The sequence below is a fragment of the Primulina tabacum genome, chromosome 5 (genome assembly GCF_025594145.1).
Source record: "Primulina tabacum isolate GXHZ01 chromosome 5, ASM2559414v2, whole genome shotgun sequence".
Classification (NCBI taxonomy): domain Eukaryota; kingdom Viridiplantae; phylum Streptophyta; class Magnoliopsida; order Lamiales; family Gesneriaceae; genus Primulina; species Primulina tabacum.
The window spans coordinates 2,157,870-2,177,117 of record NC_134554.1 but is presented as its reverse complement, the minus strand read 5'-3'; the positions used below and the strand labels follow the sequence as shown (position 1 = coordinate 2,177,117).

Below are 19,248 nucleotides of genomic sequence, written 5' to 3'. Positions count from 1 at the left end.
AGTTGAAGCATACCGAAATGTGACCCGCCACAACTCATTGACCCGCCCTGTCAATTTGCTAAGTTGGAAAATTGTCATCCCAACCTACCAATTTTATAATTGTGAAAATTCATTTCCGTGCGTTAGATAACACAGTTTCTTCCCAATTCGATGTTTCCTGATAATGTTCCAAATATTTCACGCACCATTTTTAAAAAGACGTTTTTATTAGGTAATTTCTTCATCTAAACACTGATCTAACTATATGCAGCTTTTCTGCTTTCACAAGGCACTAGACTACGTAAGAGGAATTACCATAGTTTATCAACACTCAAAACAATTTATAAAGAATTTAATAAATTAGGTAGCTTGCCTTGAGTTCTCATAGACGCAGATGATGCTAAGTAGCATACTTCAGAAACAAGATTCTGGACAGACCTTTCGATTTCCTATCTTGCCTTCAAACAAAAAATGACTAGAATGTTCATAACATACTGTGCACATTGATAAACCGATTAAATAAACTTGTAACAGTGATGCAATAGAAACTCAAAGACATAAAAAAAATTAAATCCGTTGAGTGGGACCTTTATCCCAAATTGTGGTTCCTTACCATTTAAAGGTTTAATCGAAAGTATATAACAATGAGGAAAAAAAATTCAAAATCTATTTTTGCACTCAGCACTGTAGTATAGTGACCTCAAAATTCAGCAGAGCCAGGTGCTCGAGGAAAAGGTATCGCATCTCTTATATTATCTATTCCAGTGGCAAACTGCACAAGCCTTTCAAAGCCTAATCCAAATCCGGCATGGGGTACTGGAAGGATAAAGAAATAAAACATGGGTCGATTAAAGTTATTGAAATTCATTCTCCCAAAATAAAGATCGCATTGAACAAAAAAGTATAATGAGCACAAAGATTCTTGATTAGTATTTTTTAGACATTTTTTTACGGTTGGCGTTGTAAATTTAAAGTTTCGGGCCTTCCACAGTAAATGAAAGTTGTGAGCAATTTAACTGAAGCGAGAGATTAACATAACTAAGGAGATGCATTTCTCACCTGAACCATATCGCCGCAGATCAAGATACCACCAATAACTCTCTTTGTTGAGCTTCAGGTCATCCAACCGTTGTTCCAAATATGTAAGGCGCTCTTCTCTCTGGCTTCCACCAATAAGTTCACCAACCTGACATAGAAAGCATGTTATTATTTCATAACATATAATGATAACATTCCAAGAGTGTACTGAACTGTTCAATGAAACCATTCCACACCCAAATCACATCTACATAAAATGGCACAAAGTGTCATGATAAAAACAAGTTTACCACCTAATCACTAGTTTATACATAGGTCAATCACAACTAGCATTTTCAACCTTCTACTTGATAAAGTGCATATCAAGTATGACATGATTTTTTCAATTGAAGTGAACATAGTTATTAGAAATATTTTGCTGCCTACTTGTCACAATAAATCTTCAGAGAGATTAGATCTTATATTCAAGTTATAGCTCTGGCCACAACATTTAACAAATCTCATCACTAGCAGCTCGATGTTATGCCCCAGTACTGCTAGCAAAAACTGTTCACTTTTTGCTCCTCCAAGTGAAAAGGTTTCCCATCCAAAGGAAGAATATCCACAAACATGTCTCTTTTAATGTGCAGAACCAGCCGAATCTGTATAAATAAATGCTTCTGTACTTAAAATCTCACATTTATGAAGAATAGTCTTTTGAAAAAAGTACAGTTCCTTTGAGATACATTCACATTTTGACCATTCGATCCGTGTACTTTTCATAGGGTGCATGCGTGTATTGACAAACTACAGTCACTATAATCTAATATCCACTTGAGTGACTTAGTTTTTAATGTTCCCTTAGCCTCACTTTCTTTAAGAAGCAAAATGATGGTAAGTTGTGAGTGACACCACCTTTTCCAACTGATTTAGAAACCCGAGAAGGTCCCTGATATGTCATAGTTGATTAATGACTATAAAGTGGATAACTGCTAATCTACCGCACTAAATGTAACAACTCCTTCAAGATGATGTCCAGCAAGAAATGAAGGACGATAAATAAATGGATAACATCTCACTCAAGTAATACATGTTATACGCTCAGATGCATAATCTAATGTTCAAAGCAATCTTTCCATTGAAAATGTACCCGAGGAACCAACATATCCATGGCCGCAACAGTCTTTCCATCATCATTTTGCCGCATATAAAACGCCTTGATCTCCTGGTAGCCATATAGAAACAGCCATTCATTAATCAGCAATATAAATATATTTAAAATCAACGTAATTGAGAAAAATATCCATGCCTTGGGATAATCTCGTAAAATTACTGGGCATCCACCAAATGCCTCTTCGGTGATATAACGTTCATGTTCACTTTGCAAATCACATCCCCATGTCACCTATCCAAAGGAAAAAAAGCAACGGCTTCATATAATCAGGTTCTATTCACTGTAGGAAGCAATTCTAAGCATAATGTGATAAAAATCATGAGATTAAATGGACGAAATCATAATCAAGACTTTAACAAACCTATACTGTGGTGTTGTCAAGTATGCTAAAAACAATATGATGTCAACATATATAAAATGAAAGGTCCATATGCTGAAAAAGTTACATTGTTCAACTCTTGCAACTGGTTTTAGATGTTCTTGAGAACTAAAAAAATTGAAATTATAGAAGGACTTGCCAAGCATCTAACTGAAGTGTAAATCGACAGTGACATGGTTCTAACCAAGCATTACCTTTCTCTAGCAGTAATAATTAATCAATGTCATCCAAGAAAATCCTTTTACCAAAGTACATCCTCGGAAATTTTATTTGGGAAAAGGGTTATGTACTCTACTCACATTAACAGCAATCATATTCAACTCATGAATTAAAAAGGGAGCTAAGCCAAATCAGAGCAGATCAACCAACAGTCCCATGGAATTCACGTCATAGTGTAAGAAACAATATGTACACCAGGAACTATCTTTCTAAGATATGGTTTCTAAGATATGGTTCCGAGATTGTATAGGTACCGGAAATTCAAACGTCTTCTTCGAGCTCAGGAGAAGCTCAACAGCTTCAGTGTAAGTCAACTGCACAAAGTTTTTCTCAACAACATCCTGTCCAGCAAAAATTTGAAGCAACATTCAGTTACATGCACAAACATACACGGTGAGAAATTTGAGCATAGAAATTTCAAGTCCCTGAAAACATGAAAGTCTTATTTTCACATTTATTTCATTAAAAGCCCCATATTTAAGAAGGATGATATATCACAATATGATGAATATCTAACGTTATTTTAAATTTTATACCCTCAGTCGGTCAATGATGCCTTTCTCAATCCAAGTATTGAAGAAGTCCATATCTTCCTTGCAGTTCTCTAGAATGTATTGTACCTTTGACGTAACATTGAAAATTAATTTAGTCCACCAACATAACAAAAACAAGAGGCAAGATAGCCACTATTAAATAAACAATAAATTGATAGTGGGTGTCGTAAAGTAACATACTACATACTGGAGATACGCAGTTGCACAGGCCATGTCATCTTCAAGATCAGCAAATGCAAGTTCTGGCTCTATCATCTATAAAAGGAAATAGAAGTAAATAAAATGTTATGCTCTCTCTCTGTGTAAACCATAAAGCACTACCTTTCAGGAATCAACATTTCAAAATTTAGAAGAAAAAAAGTAAAGTAAAAGGATATTGATGGAAGGATATGCAGACACGTTAACAAAAAGTTGTAAATTGTACCCAAAATTCAGCCAAGTGTCGAGAAGTGTTGGAATTTTCCGCTCTAAATGTGGGACCAAAAGTATACACCTGGGCGAAAGCAAGTCTCTATCTCAGACTTGTAATAGAACAAAAAGAATTCACCTTCAAAAGTTCCCAGAAATAATTTAAAATTCTAGTTCTTGAAGAAGATGAGTACATGATATGCAAGAGCATACTTGTTTGACAAGAACAAGAAAAGAAAAATACATCAGAAAGAGCAGTAGCATATGTCTCAGCAGTTGAGTTGTCCAGACACCGTCAAAAATGCTGGTTTTCCGAAAAAATCCTGCCAAACAAGATAATAAACATAATCTTGACGTGAACTTAGTGAGGAATTGAAGTTGTATATGTTTTTTTATTTTTTCTCTCTTTTTGTGCGTATCACTTATTCGTTGTCCGCAATTATTGCTTCTAATTAATGAATATAATATAGTTTCCTATAAAAAAAAATTCAACTTCAGTTGCAGAAGGCTAATAGACAAGCTTTATAAAATTCTCGGGAATCAGTTACAGAAACAGGAGTTTATATGCTACTTTATTTTAGAGATAGATGCGCTGTGAACTAGATCTGTAAGGCATGATATTAACTTTATCCAGTAGAAGTAAATGTAAAAGAATAGAAAAGACTACATGTACTTCATAAAATATTGCAGGATAAAGGGGAGACAACACTTTCCTGATTACAGAGCGTCAATTGAATAAAAAGAAAAAATTACTCTTACACCATGTTTTGCCCAATACCAAGCCTAACTTTATATCCACCGCAAGAACAATAGAACAGTAGAATTAACATCAAAGTGCTTATAATTTTGACCAATTTTTATTGGATTAACAGAATAGTAAAGTGATTCATCATCTAATCTAAGAGATAAAAAGTGTGATGCAACTGGTTAAAACATAAACATCTGATAATTAGTTAGTTTGATGTAATACGGTTGAATCACAGATTTGATATAAGGTATTGCGTGTTAGATTGACGGGCGATTGATCATGGAGTGATGAGCAAAATGATTCTGATGGTTATGTAATGATGTGGGATAATATGAAGATTTTTGTTTGAAAGGAGCAAATGAAACATCATTTGGATTTTACAAAATGATATACATTTGTTTGTTTATCCCCACGTATAATGATATACATTTGTTTGTTCATCATTAGATCGACGGGCTATTTTACCCCAAGTATAAACTATTTATTAGCTTGTTTTTATATCTTACTTTCTTTCACCCATCCCCATCACAGACATTGAATTCCTAAAATTTGCAGCCCAAGTACAATATTCAAACTCATAGCTTCGCCAATATCAATCTTCTTCTTCAGAGCCATGTAATCATCTTCACAGCTATCATTTCCTCTACGGAACCCAAATCTTTCATGTGCTTGTCTGAGAAGATGGTAGATAAAGGTTTTTGAAATGCGAATTTTATGGTAAGGGGGACAAAGATGGTAATGAAGCTCTGTCTCAAGAAATAAGGACCCTTACTACCACCATTGAGTTCCATCGCACGATCTTTTCTTCTATCATCACTGCTATAGAATCACTGATGATACCTCACATCACAGCCATCCCCATGGCAGTAGTTTGAACTTAACATCCACACACCAAAAACTGTGAGCAAGTTGAGTGGTAGCATTTTCTAAATATTGCATATGCAGGATAATACACTTTAGTTAGGACCGTTTAGCATAGAATTATCGAAACATAATTAAGGGTCTTAGAAACACAGTTTTGAATATCATAGTTGTTTATAAAGTATGACTACCCATGGTTGTGGTCGTCGCCATGGCCAAATTAAAAATTTCACTCTTAACTTCAGCTGACCACAAGAAAAAACAAACAGCAACTAAAACTTACCTGTGACCAATCGATTAAACCATCCTTTGTTGTGGGGATTGCACTCACTGGAGATTCTGTGCTTTCCCCGGAGTTAGGAACCTGTTCAAAAAACAATTATTACCAGATAAGCAAAGAAAAATATGCACCATATGAAAACATTTATAAACAGTAGAATGGGGGTCACTAAAAGAAGTAGATACTATTCTGTGCCACAGATTTTATTCATCAGGAAGCTATTACGCATAAAGAAACTGACCACATACCTCAGAAAAATAAAGAAAAATTCTCAAAAAAAGTAATATAATCTCTGTCACCATATCATAAGGAAAAAATAAGGAAATTCAGATATGAAATTCTATGGAAAAGTAAGTCTATCAATTGCGAAGGATGAAAAATGGCCACGAAGTAGATTCATCAGTTAACAACATTTAAACAGCAACAAAGAAAGTTTTGTTGCATTTTGGAACACATAGTGATCTCAATCTGCCCACCCAAGTCTAATTCAATATCAACAGAAAGTTGAAACTAAAGAAATATGCACAAAAATATGATGCATGTTCCCTAAGCAGAACTATGGAGAGCCAAAATTGGCAACTTAAGCTATTCATAGATAAGTGTCAATGCAAACATGAGTAAGAAAAGTTCTTAACACATACAGTAATTGTAGAAACAGCATACCAAGGTTGTTACACAAAACTGTTCACCAGCTCCTTCACAATCTGAAGCTGTAATGATTGGACTTGAGAGCCAAATAAAACCATTTTCTTGAAAAAATTTGTGAGTGGCAAAGGCCAAGGCATTCCTCACCCTCGAAACCTGAATCGATTGGAAATGAATTTATGATTACTACCTGGAAGAAATTACACAACTTGAAATCCATACTATCCCCATCATTGTAACGTAAGAAGTGCAAATTAAAGTGCAAAAAGAATACACTAACAGACAGATGATGTAAAAAGAAGACGTCAATTCATTATGAAATGGCTCCTAACTGGGAAATCACATGGAACAAAAGAAACATTAATAAGAGACTAAGAACAGTGTGGTTTGAAGGGCAACAGATTGAAAAGTCAATACCAGATGACACTGTATTATCAAGGCTAAATAATTTAACACTAACAAAAAATAATTATTCTATTTCCCAAGGGTCAAGTCACTCCTTTCATGGCCTTCACAATGCACATTGAGGTGAGAAAGTTTCCAAGGAAAAGAACAACAATAGAGCACTTGATCTGATGGGTAGAGAAAGAAATTCTACATTTGTAACACTAAGGTTCATTTTTATAGAATGAATTATACAACGTGACAAGGATTCTACATTTGTAACACTAAGGTTCGTTTTTGTAGAATGAATTATACAACGTGACAAGGACAATTTCCCTTTAACAGAAACGAGGAGTCCTACCGCACCAAAAGTATTAGTTCTTGGACGAAGATGAGCCTTTGTTCTTAAAAACTCTCTGCTGACCCTTTTCTTCTGGATGGGAAAAGAAGGATCGCTCTTACCAACCTGCAAAAAAATTGGTGAATTGAAGAAAAAAGTTAAAAGAATGGTTATATTTATTAAATAAACAAATACAGAATTGAATAAAAAAGTTAAAAGAATGGTTATATATATTAAATAAACAAATACAGTAACTGTATGCAGGTATGCAGAACATCTAGGTCGAAACAGAAGTATTTTACTTCAAATAGGTCGTGTGGTATCTACTTTGACATCCTTTGTGTTATGCACTTGGTATGGCTCTTAATGGAAGTATTGTTGGATTATCTTGGATTTAGAAGAAATTTTGAGATCATTTTACGTGAATTTCGTCCACGTGATGGGAAAAAATCATAAAATTTTCTCAGAGATATTTAAAAATTGTTGCTGTTTATCTTTTTTAATAGATTCTATGAGTAACCCCTATCAAAAAGCTTCCCCCTTTAATAATAGAATATATTCTGAAGCCACAAATTTTAAGTTATTTTATCAAATTGTATACTTTGACACCATAAGAAAACACAATAATTCACATATATATTGTTAAATTTCAAAACAATTCTAGCCACTTGCAGGTTCTTAGACTGCCACCCGGCAAGGCTAAATAGAACCAAACCAGGTATATGCATAAGAAACCACACAGCTGAAAACATGATAACAGAATAAATCAGCCCCCACTTGGTTCAGTAAACCGGGACACCAACAAGAACATGCCTTATAGCAAGAGAACATTTATAATGTCAGATATTTATGTGATAATAATTAAGCTTACTAGATACAAGATTTGGCTAAATTTGAAAATCATGACATCAAGGGCAAACATTAATGCAAAATAAAATTTAACCGAGATAAATTCTCACCGTTACAAGTTTCTCAACCTTCAATTCCACCTTTTGCTTTGATCCTTGACTACCTACTATTGTACCTTGTATCCACACTGAAGCACCAGTTGATATCACGCCATTCTCCACCTGGTAAGAAGCTTTCAAATTAGAAGGATGAATTGACAAGAGTTGATACCTATCCATCTCAATCAGAAAGGGAAGTTGAACGTCCACAATTAATGGGAGAAAAAAGAAGTTAGGTCAACAGACCAAGATATTGCAATAGATGGCTACATGCAAAAGGCATGCACGCATCAATATGAAAATATGCCAGAAAACTTGTGGAATCCACCATAAAACTCCATGCATCAACCAACCAGTCACAAGTAACATGTCAAATTGATTATCAGTATGAAGATTTACCCACTGTAACAGGTTTACCATTGTCTTCAATATGGTCAACTAACTGCTCCATATGAGAAAGTTCCATTGGATATGATTTTTTATTTGTTTTTCATAGTAAATTTTAGTCTCTTGACCACCCTAAAAAGATCTTCATATAAAGGACATTTTATGTGGTTGAAATCACAATTTATGTAGAAAACAAGAGGTCAAAAGAGAAAAGATAAGTATATTCTCCAAAACTATAGAAAAGTTGCACAGTGGGTCTCAACCTAGAACACTCTTAAGGCATCTAATAATCTACACATAACTTAGAGTGCATAGTATTGCCAAAATCTCTTAGATATGCCACGCTCGTTATGGGACAGTCTTGGAGAGAAAACATATTGCTCCTAAATTCACAGATAGCATTATGCAAGCAGCACAATAAACAGAAACTTTTAATAGCAATTAACCAAATCAAACTGGCACAAGTTAAATTAATTAAAATTATAAAAAAGCAAAGAAACAAAAAGGGGTGGGGTCAATCAATCACCAAGGGACCAACAAGAAGAGCTCTCAACAGGTACTCCCTCTCGCTAATCAGCCCTAATCTTCTTTCTGATCCACGTAGAACTCGACATGAGCTACCATCAATTATGCTAGAATCACATGGTGATTATACAAAACGTGGGACATATCCTAACAGAAGAATCAAAAGGAACACCCTTTCATCAATTGATCACCTCATAGTACACAAACACTCACTTCTTAAATTGATTTGGTAACAAACTGCAAACAGTGCATTATATTTTATACATTTGAGAACTCAAAGGACCACACACAGTCATAAGAACCAAGAGTTTTAATGGAACACCACCCGGCTTCCCAAACACCTTTTTTCACGAGTCACAGCCATAGATACTTCAAAATTAAAAACATCAAATTCGTTATCTTCCGTAAGATTATAAGCATCTAGTTAAAAAAATTTGCAAATTACTTAATCCATGCAGATAAGGTGTGTAAAACACTTGGATCACAATATCGTAGCTTAGCTACGATAAGTTAGTATTGCACTACAAAGAAAAATTGTATTTGTGTAAGAAAAATCTAATCTTTATCTTGAGCAACAAGATAGTCAGTTTCTGTGGACTTCTAAAACCAGCATGTACAAGCAAGAAACAGCAACCAGGGGAACAAATCTACTGATAACGTGGCAGTCAGTTTTTTGGTTGGGAGAAAATATAGTTGAGCTTCCTCTCGCATTCTTTCTCAGAAAACAAATTTGTGTAGCGAACTGTTGGCATTTTGAAATAATTCTTGATGAACGATCAAGATCTTACAGGAGATTAACAATGTTTTTCCAACTGACAACTTCAGCTCCAGCTTTCACAAGAGATCCTTTCTTGTTAATCTACAACCCTAAGTACATATTTTGCATGAGTAAATTTTCAGGATACGGGTCAAATTACTTTCTTAAACTTAGGCAAAATCTTGTCCGAAAATTCAATGATCGAGTAAAACACGACTTTCAAAACAAAACAAAACGCTATTGAATGTCCTATATCGATGTGATCCGAAATAAAGCAGCATCACAATATTCAAGTAATACCAAAACGTCATCTCAATTTATTCCATTTAACGCATAAAACATAACCTGAACATTGATAATTTCATTAACATTTATTAGCACAATGTGTACAAGCAGAAATATCAACAAATTGTCAAACTTTTGAGAAAGATAACACTACCTGATCATACCCTTCGGTATCGTAACTCATCACGCATTGCATATTTGAAAGACACGAGCCATCATTCACCTGGTAATCAGGTCAAACCCCATTTATAAAACCAAGTAGAGAGAGAAATCGAAAAGAACCACAAATTACAAATTTGAAATGAATGTGACGTCTAACCTCGATAAATGTCACACTACTCTGAACCCTGAGTGTTCTAACCCATCCCCTGACCACAACAGTCTCCCCCAACTTATTTAAACCTTCTTCAGGTCCTGCTTTTATGTCCACAATTTTGAACTTCTTGCGAAAATCACGGATTCTCTCAAATTTCAAATTCTCCGATTTAGGGGAGGAGGAGACGGCGGAAGCAACTACAGAGCAAAATCTGCCACGGTGACGGAAGCGGGAGACGGCACTGTTGGTGGTGGAAGAGAAGAGTGTGTGAGTAAGATTGAGACTGTGAATGAAAGAGGAGAGTGTCACAGCGGAGGAACGCGAATTGAAGAGGCGGAGAGTGGAGGCCGCCGGCGATAAAGCAGCCGCCATCATTTTATATTTCACTGCGAGTGGAGCACAATCCGTTCGTGTACATGTACATTTTTCTTTATTTTATTTGAGCCAATAACCAGTTAATTGGCTAAAAAACCATAATTCATTATTTAGTCCCTGCTACAACTTTAAATTGTGGTTTTACTCCCTATTCAATAAAGAAAAACAAACAAATTAATTAATTAATTCATACACACATTAGTCATTAGTCATTACGTAACGTAACTCGTATTTTTCATTAAAAAAAATTAATATATTAATTGTTCGAATATTAATAATTTCCATCTGCAAAATAATCGTGGGTTCTCGCCATTTAAACCCGAAAATGTAATAAATTGATATATTTTTCTGTCCTAAAATTTGTCAATGGCCCCCAAGAACCTTCCGCATCAATTTTACCATGGGTTGGCGTAAGACTGACAAGCCGTCACCATACCCTCGGAACCAACACCACCCTCTAAATCAGCAAGGCCCACGGCCTGAGCAGCCATCATCGACAACAACCCTGTTCCAGCACATTTCCACATGAGAAAACCTTAACCAATTGATAACAAGAATGCTGATAAGAAACACTCATCAGTACAGTACATTAGGAGGCTCTCTCCAAATATCGAACACTGAGGCAAGAAGAGGAAGTTAAATTTTCGCTCTTGAACGAGTTTCTGCACATTAGTACTGAAATCAAACTCGTACCCAGTATCAAGAACGTGACAGGGTTCGGTGAGGGTTTTGTCAATGACGATGATGAAAGCTCTGTTGCGGAGAGCGTCATTGAGCAAGTCGAGATACGATGTGGTGGAAGGCCTTCGGGGTTGTTTGCTTTCCACCGTCTTCTTCCTCGATGACGATCCATGCGGAGTTTCCGGTGAGTGGATCCAATTTCAGCTGGAACATTGTAATACATACCCTCTGTCTGTCGATCAGGCAGTAATTTTTAATTTATAACTCTATTTCACGAGTCCTACAACTATTAGACATCTAATGAAAAGTAATTAATAATTAGTGTCTCTTTGCGTGCATTTTTGTGAAAAAATTAGGTATTAGATTAAAATTAAAACATTAAAAATGATCTTGTATAATAATTTTTATGTCGTGGATTATAATCATTTAATTATAAAATTCAAAATGTATATATAGATAAAAATAAAAAATATTTTATTATGACATGATAGATATATACTATTAAAATATATTTTTTATTAAATAAAATAATTTTTTAAAATTTAAGAAGAATGACATTTTTTGTTTATAAAAAAATATAAAATTGTATAAAAAATAGTTATTCTAAACCTCTAAACCCTTTATTTATTATTGAAATAAATATATGATTCAAACTTACCCTTTATTTATTATTATTACGATATATGATTTATATGCTTAGATGATATTAGTCATAATAGTAGTTTATATTATAAATGATTAATATTCGATGAACGCGTAACATATTTGTATAATTTGTTTTTTTAAATGAAAAAAATAAAATTAAAAAAATGTAGCGTTTTTTTTTATCATCCAGCCTTATATTTCCAGTACCTATTTCTATTTTTCATTGAGTTAACAAATTGCTATTTTTAAACAGAATAAAAAAATTATACCCAAAATTATTAGCTTGCGTAAGAACTAAGAAACAAAGTGAATATAATTATGTAAAAAGAAGCAAAATAAATCATTTGGGTTTATATTAATTAAAAGCGACGATAAGTTCGGGGTGCAGCAGAAATCGTCGTTAATAAATAAATAAATATATTAGTAAATATCAATTTACCCGACACTAAAATTCCCTTCCAATTATTAGGGTTCATATTCACGATCCATTTTTCGATTTTCTCAATTCCCATTCCCATTCCCTCGAACCATGGGCGGCCATGGTGGTTTAAACATCCTGCCTCAAAAGCGGTGGAACGTTTACAACTACGAGAATCGAGAGAAAGTCCGGCGCGACGAGGAAGCCGCTGCCAGGGAAGAGCAGCTTAAGCGCGAGCAAAGCCGGAAACGTGATGCTGATTTGCGGCTGGAGAAGCTCCGCCAAGCCCGCGGCTTATCCAACTCATCTGATCAAGTTGACAGAGATAAGCCAGCTTCCAACCCGACCGAAATCCCTACGGAGCTCCCTAAAGAACCGGAGTCTGATTCAAGGCACATTAATTTGTTTGAAGGGATTCGGATTTTCGACCCGATTAAACCTGGTGATGGGAAACGTGAAGTAAAAAAGGGCAAATTTTGGAGGGATAGTGATAATAGCAGTAACAAGAAGGCCAAGAAGGTTGAGGAAGCGAGGGCGGTTGGTCCGGAGGATGAGAAATACAGGATGGGGTATGGGGTTGCAGGGAAAGGTGTAAAATTACCGTGGTATATGGAGAAGAGAGCCATCGATGAGAACAATCTCGATGATGAAGAGGACTTTGAAGATGATTCGACATCGAAGGAGAGGGGAAAGGGTAATGGTGGGAAGAAGAGTTTGCAAGAGTTGAGGGAGGAGAGGTTGAAGAGAGAGAGGACGGAGAAGGAGAGGGAGAAGGCATTGATTGTAGAGAAGTCAAGGAGAGAGAGAGGGTTTTCTTCCAGAAAGAGGAGCTAATTTGCTTGTAATGTAAAGTGTTCCGAAATTGAATATGTATGGAATGTTGGTTATTTTTTATTAATGATGATGAAACTACTCTTAAATTTGAAACTCTTTATCAGGAAACATGTCTTGGATTCAATGTGCAGAACCTTGGTGAAATGAGCGCCATCCATTTCAATGCTATTTCATTTCATTAGGTTTAATCCCACTTGTTTAGAGGATCCTATCTGTTCTTCAAGGCAGTATTGTTATCACATGCAGCTTTTTTGGTAATTCACTTCATTTTTGTGTGTGTGGGCATGATCTTCCTTTTTCGTGGTATAGACTGGATCATGATTGTTGAAAACCCGCGTGCTTCCTGTGTCAAGACTCGGTGAGGTTCAGCTGTGGCCGCTTGACATAAGCCACGGCTCTGCCATTCAATGAAGTGTCCCTTAAATGCGAAGCCCCAATTTTGATGCTATGTAAAGGCTCTAATTGCTTTTAGAACATGCCCTGAATTTAGAGAAACCCGAGTTTTTGTTTTTGTTGTTGTTCAATAATAGATATTTGGTAATCTATGTGAAATTTTGTTTGAACATCTAGATTTTATCATACTTATCCTTGGGGGGAGTTGGTTTCACTTTAATAAGACTCCTCACTTTGTGATTCGTGCTGAGCATTGAGTCTTGAGCTTCTAATGATTGGATCAGCTTCGCCCCTCTTGCAAGTATATCGTTGATTAATATCTCATCTGTTTCTTCAATTTTACATTATTTTGAAGGCGGAATTTGAGCTTTGGTTTATTGTGCATTTCTCTGGACTTTATAAGATATATAAAATATCGTGTTTTTTCACATGCCTACTTTATCGAAGAAATAAACTCTTGTAATCTGTAAAAGTTCAGTCCTTGGACATGCATGTTACTATATCATCTAGAGTAAGTTTTCTCTTGTACTTATTCCCTGCTGCTAACATGCATAGAGGGAGTGCTTGGAATCATAAATGTCATATCGTGCATGTTTTGGGGTATGTATCATTAGAAGTAAGCGTATAAGAAGAATCTCGAGTGCATTGGGTATCAAAGACAAGTCTTGTGTTATAAAAGTACAAGTGAACGACTGACGGTGCCTGAAGATGTGCTTTGACGTGGGGGCTTACACTCCCTATCAAGGCAACTACGGCCGCCTTCCAACCAGGATCATGGTGGGTCTCATGGTGGTGTATGAGCCGTCATCTATGCATTCCCATAGCCACCTCAATCCAACACCTGTAAGAAAATCAGAGGGTCGAGGCTAAAATATATATAACTCATACAAGACAATGAATGGCAAAAGACGCATGCAGTCATATGCATAAGGTAACAAATGACAGCATCTGGCTCAATTTTTCAAATGTAAAATGCATAATGGCATGTGGCAAAACGCATCCTAGCAATAAAATCATGCAATCGTGACACAAATATCAAGTCCTAGCTTGATTATGCAACTCATATACTAAACTCAGCGGTCATTTAATACTCAAACAATTTGTCTTGTACAAAATATAAACTAATACCTTATCTTTAGCTGGTAACAATGCTAGCTAGCAAAACTCTTTAGTTGGTAACATCGCTGCAGCATCGAGGGTTAGAAGTAGGCAAAGTTTTGGTTGACAGGTGTCGAATGGGCCGAATCCGCGAAGCAGTCCATCATCCAGCCTGGTGAAAGCCCAAGAGCAGCCCGAGCCACTAATTATCAAGCTAGCCCAGCTTAACAAGTCCATTCATCAATCGTTAGTTACGAGAAAGCCAAGTATCTGACCATAAAGTCAAAGTCACGAGAATTAGCCATTGTTAACGTTGTTGGGGTCAACTTCATCCATAAAAATTAACTATCAAATGCGTCATGCGTGACACCTTTTTACAACCCAAACCCTTTAATTTAATTATTGAGAGAAACGTATGGCTGCGCATCCACCAAAAAGTCTTCTGTCCCTTGGTTAAGTTGATTTGATTTCTTATCAGATCTACTCGATGTAAAAATAACCCATTTCTGGTAGTAAAAATTTTAATCCCCATTTCTTGTAGTAAAAAAATTCGATTTTGATCAGGTTGAACTCGAGTTAATTTGATTTATTTTTAAATAATAAAATAACGACTTTCATTATGTGAAAGAGCTAATAAATTACGTACATGAAGACCTTATCTACATTAGGGTCGTGGAAAATAATCTGGACATTAAAAGAAACCTTGTCAATGTCAGAAAAGCGACACAAGTTCTGTGGGGCGGAGTAGAGCTCCATTACAAGTGACTTGATGTGGAACTTTATGAAATGGCGCTCCAAGGAAAGAGCCCTAGACACATATTTCAGAACTTTCGGACATACAAGTTTTCAGAACATTGAAAGATTGACTATAAGAGGCTGTTTGAGGGACAACCCATCAAAATGGCCAGGCCTGCTCTTGGCTGCTAATTCAATGTGTCGAGTGTGCCAAACCCTTTTGCTGACTACTATGTTGGATTAAGCATGCATGAGTGAGAGTAGTGTTGAAATAAATATCCTCTCAGGAAGTTCTCATATGTCAAGATGCTGACATTACGTCGCTTGATCTGGTTGCCTAAGTGTGCCGTAAAAGAGTGACACCAAATCTTAACGAATAATACCGTCTCTGATAGGGACATGACCGACGGTAAGAAAATGACAAGACTGATCTCTAAGGGATATGTAGATAGACACACACCTCCTCGGACTCATGGACCTAACAGCCTGACCTATTAACAACTAAGTAGGTGCACTATGCGCTGCCACATGATATAAGAAAATAAAGTTGCGTCTTGGCTAACAACTATAGTTTTTGGCTTGGTGATAAGCATTTGATCCTAGCATGCTGGTCACAAATTGAATGAGTGCAGCGAAGCGATGTTCGAAAGACTTACCGCCATGATCACTGACATAATAAGGCCTGGTCTAACGAACCTGCAACATGCCATATCGATAAAATGCCACCAGAGCAGCATCGAAGAAAGAGAGGAAATCGTCCACTTGGGTATTCTTCTTCTTGGTAAATCAGAAAAAATCTTAGAAATTCTTAGTTGCCAGCCATTGCCAAGTTCAGACCCAGAACAATTGGCTTGCATCAACGAATGGCGTTCATTAAGCCAAGAGAAAGATCCTCTGATTTGTGATTCCTCTATTACAAGTAATGACTCAAAATTCAGTACTTCACCAGAATTATACATGCGTATCGTGTAAAAAAAGTAATAATAATAGGAGTGTTGAGGCTATTTATGTGTTGCATTATTTTAGGAGCTAGGCATATCTTGTTTAGCTCTTCCATAGAAATATACATGCAACTCGTACACGACGACGAGTGCCTAAGCCCTTTGTTAGATTAGTTACTTCCACCGGACCATTATTTGTCACATGTGATCCCGTGGGAGTTCGTTATTTATTGATCTCTTCTCAGTTCGTTCTAATTTATTCCATTGAGATACCAAGGTGTTGGGGATATATTTTTCAAGTGGGATCCTATTATGATAGTGTTTGGAGTAGCTTTTAATAAACACTTCTTAGATTTTAACTAAGTGAAAGCGCTATGAAATGTTTGTGAATGTCAACTTCCGCAATTTTTAACCAAAAGCTAAAAACAAGATTGTTCTTAATTTTTATAAATATCTTAAGAAATTTTGTAAAACCATAAATTTTATTTATACACCTGTTTTTTATAAGAGTTTCAAATGAAACTTATAAAATTCCAATCATATTTTATTATATGCATTATTTTTAAAAATATTTAGCATTTTTTTGTAATTTGAATTTCGAGATTTTTATAAAAAACTTATTTATGTGCATTTATACAAATTTTTTCATGTGCTTTTTTTATTAATCTTATTTAAATTTTCAAGCATTCATGTTACAAAAAAATAAATTACTTTTCATATAAAATATTCAAAAAATCATAATAATTATATAAATACTTTATCAATGGTGTGAGTACCAAAATTTAGATAATTTAAAAGATATATGATGTATAAATTAAGGATATTATTATAATTTTAATAAAAATTAAGTTTTGAAACAATTTTTCTTTAAACATTCAAATTTTAGCTTATATTAACTTTAAATTTTTATTTCTAAAAACTTCCTATTTTTACTTCTCAAGACACCCACTTCAAAATAATATATAAAAGAATCACATTAAAAATAAACAAAACAGTCTCTATTTAAGCTCAGATGTCATAAAGTAAGATTGCTTTAACTATAAATGTTTGGTTGATTTAGTTTTCTTCTCATTATGCTAATGTTTAAAGTCGTTATCTTTATCGCAAAGAGGGTTATGCAAAAGCCCGAAAATTTATTTATAACTAGTACACCGACAATTATTTTTTATAATTCATTTGATTTATATTTAAATGATGATCAAAATATAATTATAAGAAATAATGAGGGACTACATTGTAATTTTGATATATAAATTAAAAAATAAATTGAAAAATAAAAGAATAAAAAATGACATCAATAAGAATTGAACATATAACCTAAACCCCAAAAAATAATGACTCTATTCGCTGAACTACATATAACTTGCATTAAAGTTTTAACATTTTATTAATATATATAATTATTAAAATAGACCATGACACCATAGTTACTCGAAATATCTCAAACTTAATAAAATAAAATAGTATAGATAATAATATTTGAAACTTATCTATTCTGTATATTTGTGTTTCCATTAAATAAAATGTAATTTATAATTCATTAAAATGTTAGATTTATTTAATAAAACCTGATCTTGATTCATGTCTTTGTATTGAGAAACTAAATGTGATTTTTTTGAAAAATAACATTTATATATGGCATGCACACCACAGATAAGAAGATGTCACTTAATTCAAAACCGATTGTATCAACTAGGCAAATATTTGTGTGAGACGGTCTCACGTACGAGTCGTATTTTGTTAGACAGATCTCTTATTTGGGTCATACATGAAAAAGTATTAATTGTTATGCTAAGAGTATTAATTTTTATTGTGAATATCTGTAGGATTGACATGTCTCACAGATAAAGATTCGTGAAACCGTCTTAAAAAAAACTTATTATATATCAATTAATACCATACCACATTTAATAGGTTACGCTTTCTAGGAATTTTGTCTTTTCAGTTATTCTACCGTATTTTGGATTTTTAGTAGGTGACGTTTTTAATGAATCTGTTTTGGTTAATTTATAAAGCCATGATTATGGTATTTTTCTAAATAATCATATAAAAAAATATATCTTACAACAAATAAAATATTAAGTTAAATATTCGGACTTTAAAAATCGAACTCCTATAAAATTAGATCTTTTTACACTTTTCCCGAGCAAATTCATAATTTTTAAAAAAATTCTCCAAAACCACTCTTATTGTTTTATCAATTTGTACATGTAAAATCGTTACAACATCAAATATTTGTTAACCATGGGTTTTAATTCTGTCATATATTAATTAAAATATATTATAAATAATTAAATCTTATAAGTTGGGAGAATGTTTTCAGCTTAATTTAAATAAAAATTAATAATAATTTTTCTAAAAAAATTATTATAAATAATTCATTATTTATAAAATATTTTTTAATATATACAATTTTAGTAATAATTGTTTTCCAAGTTTGTTTAATTAGATTGTATTGTACAAATAAAAATATAAAGTAAAATATATAATTTAATAGTATTTCCATTCCTTTACACACGTGGGTATATCTATTTCTATTTTTATGTAAAGAGGGGTCGTACAAATGATCTTTTGGTATGTTTAATTTTAAATTATAAAAAAATCACAAAATATTTAAATAAAAAAAAACATATGGAATTAAAATAAAATATTTCAAAAAATAAATATTATATTATATGTTCATAAGGCATAATATTTGTATATTAAATTACATCAAAAAAATACATACAATTTTATTATTAATTTTGTGACATAAATATTTTATTTAAGTTATATATAAAAATATTTTTAATCATCATAAATATTATGGAAGAAGGTCCGTAAAAAAGATTTAGATCATTTATTTTGTTGAAAACACAGCATTCAACAGCACAAAATAATGTGCATTTTTTACACGAGATGATCACTCATGATCATCTCGTAT

At 33.9% G+C, this 19,248-nt stretch overlaps 2 protein-coding genes across 2 annotated transcripts; one reads left to right on the top strand and one right to left on the bottom strand.

The window, feature by feature from the left end:
- Positions 1 to 462: 462 nt before the first annotated feature.
- LOC142545391 (asparagine--tRNA ligase, chloroplastic/mitochondrial-like) lies at positions 463 to 10,642 on the bottom strand. Its single transcript, XM_075652561.1, is given in 16 exon segments — positions 463 to 795; positions 1,039 to 1,165; positions 2,147 to 2,221; positions 2,306 to 2,401; positions 3,023 to 3,109; positions 3,305 to 3,388; positions 3,503 to 3,577; positions 3,747 to 3,815; positions 3,975 to 4,004; positions 4,006 to 4,053; positions 5,623 to 5,703; positions 6,283 to 6,420; positions 7,010 to 7,114; positions 7,948 to 8,058; positions 10,044 to 10,112; positions 10,209 to 10,642. Coding segments are annotated over 16 exon segments (1,683 nt in total). The 5' UTR covers positions 10,581 to 10,642; the 3' UTR covers positions 463 to 679.
- A 1,695-nt stretch (positions 10,643 to 12,337) lies between these two features.
- LOC142545390 (uncharacterized) lies at positions 12,338 to 13,464 on the top strand. Its single transcript, XM_075652560.1, has one exon. The coding sequence runs from the start codon at positions 12,436 to 12,438 to the stop codon at positions 13,156 to 13,158; it is 723 nt and encodes a 240-aa protein (XP_075508675.1). The 5' UTR covers positions 12,338 to 12,435; the 3' UTR covers positions 13,159 to 13,464.
- The last annotated feature ends 5,784 nt before the right edge of the window (positions 13,465 to 19,248 follow it).

What these genes read in the sequence shown, in the direction of transcription:
- LOC142545390 (XM_075652560.1), top strand. Translation starts at nt 12,436, where the DNA reads ATGGGCGGCCATGGTGGTTTAAACATCCTGCCTCAAAAGCGGTGGAAC.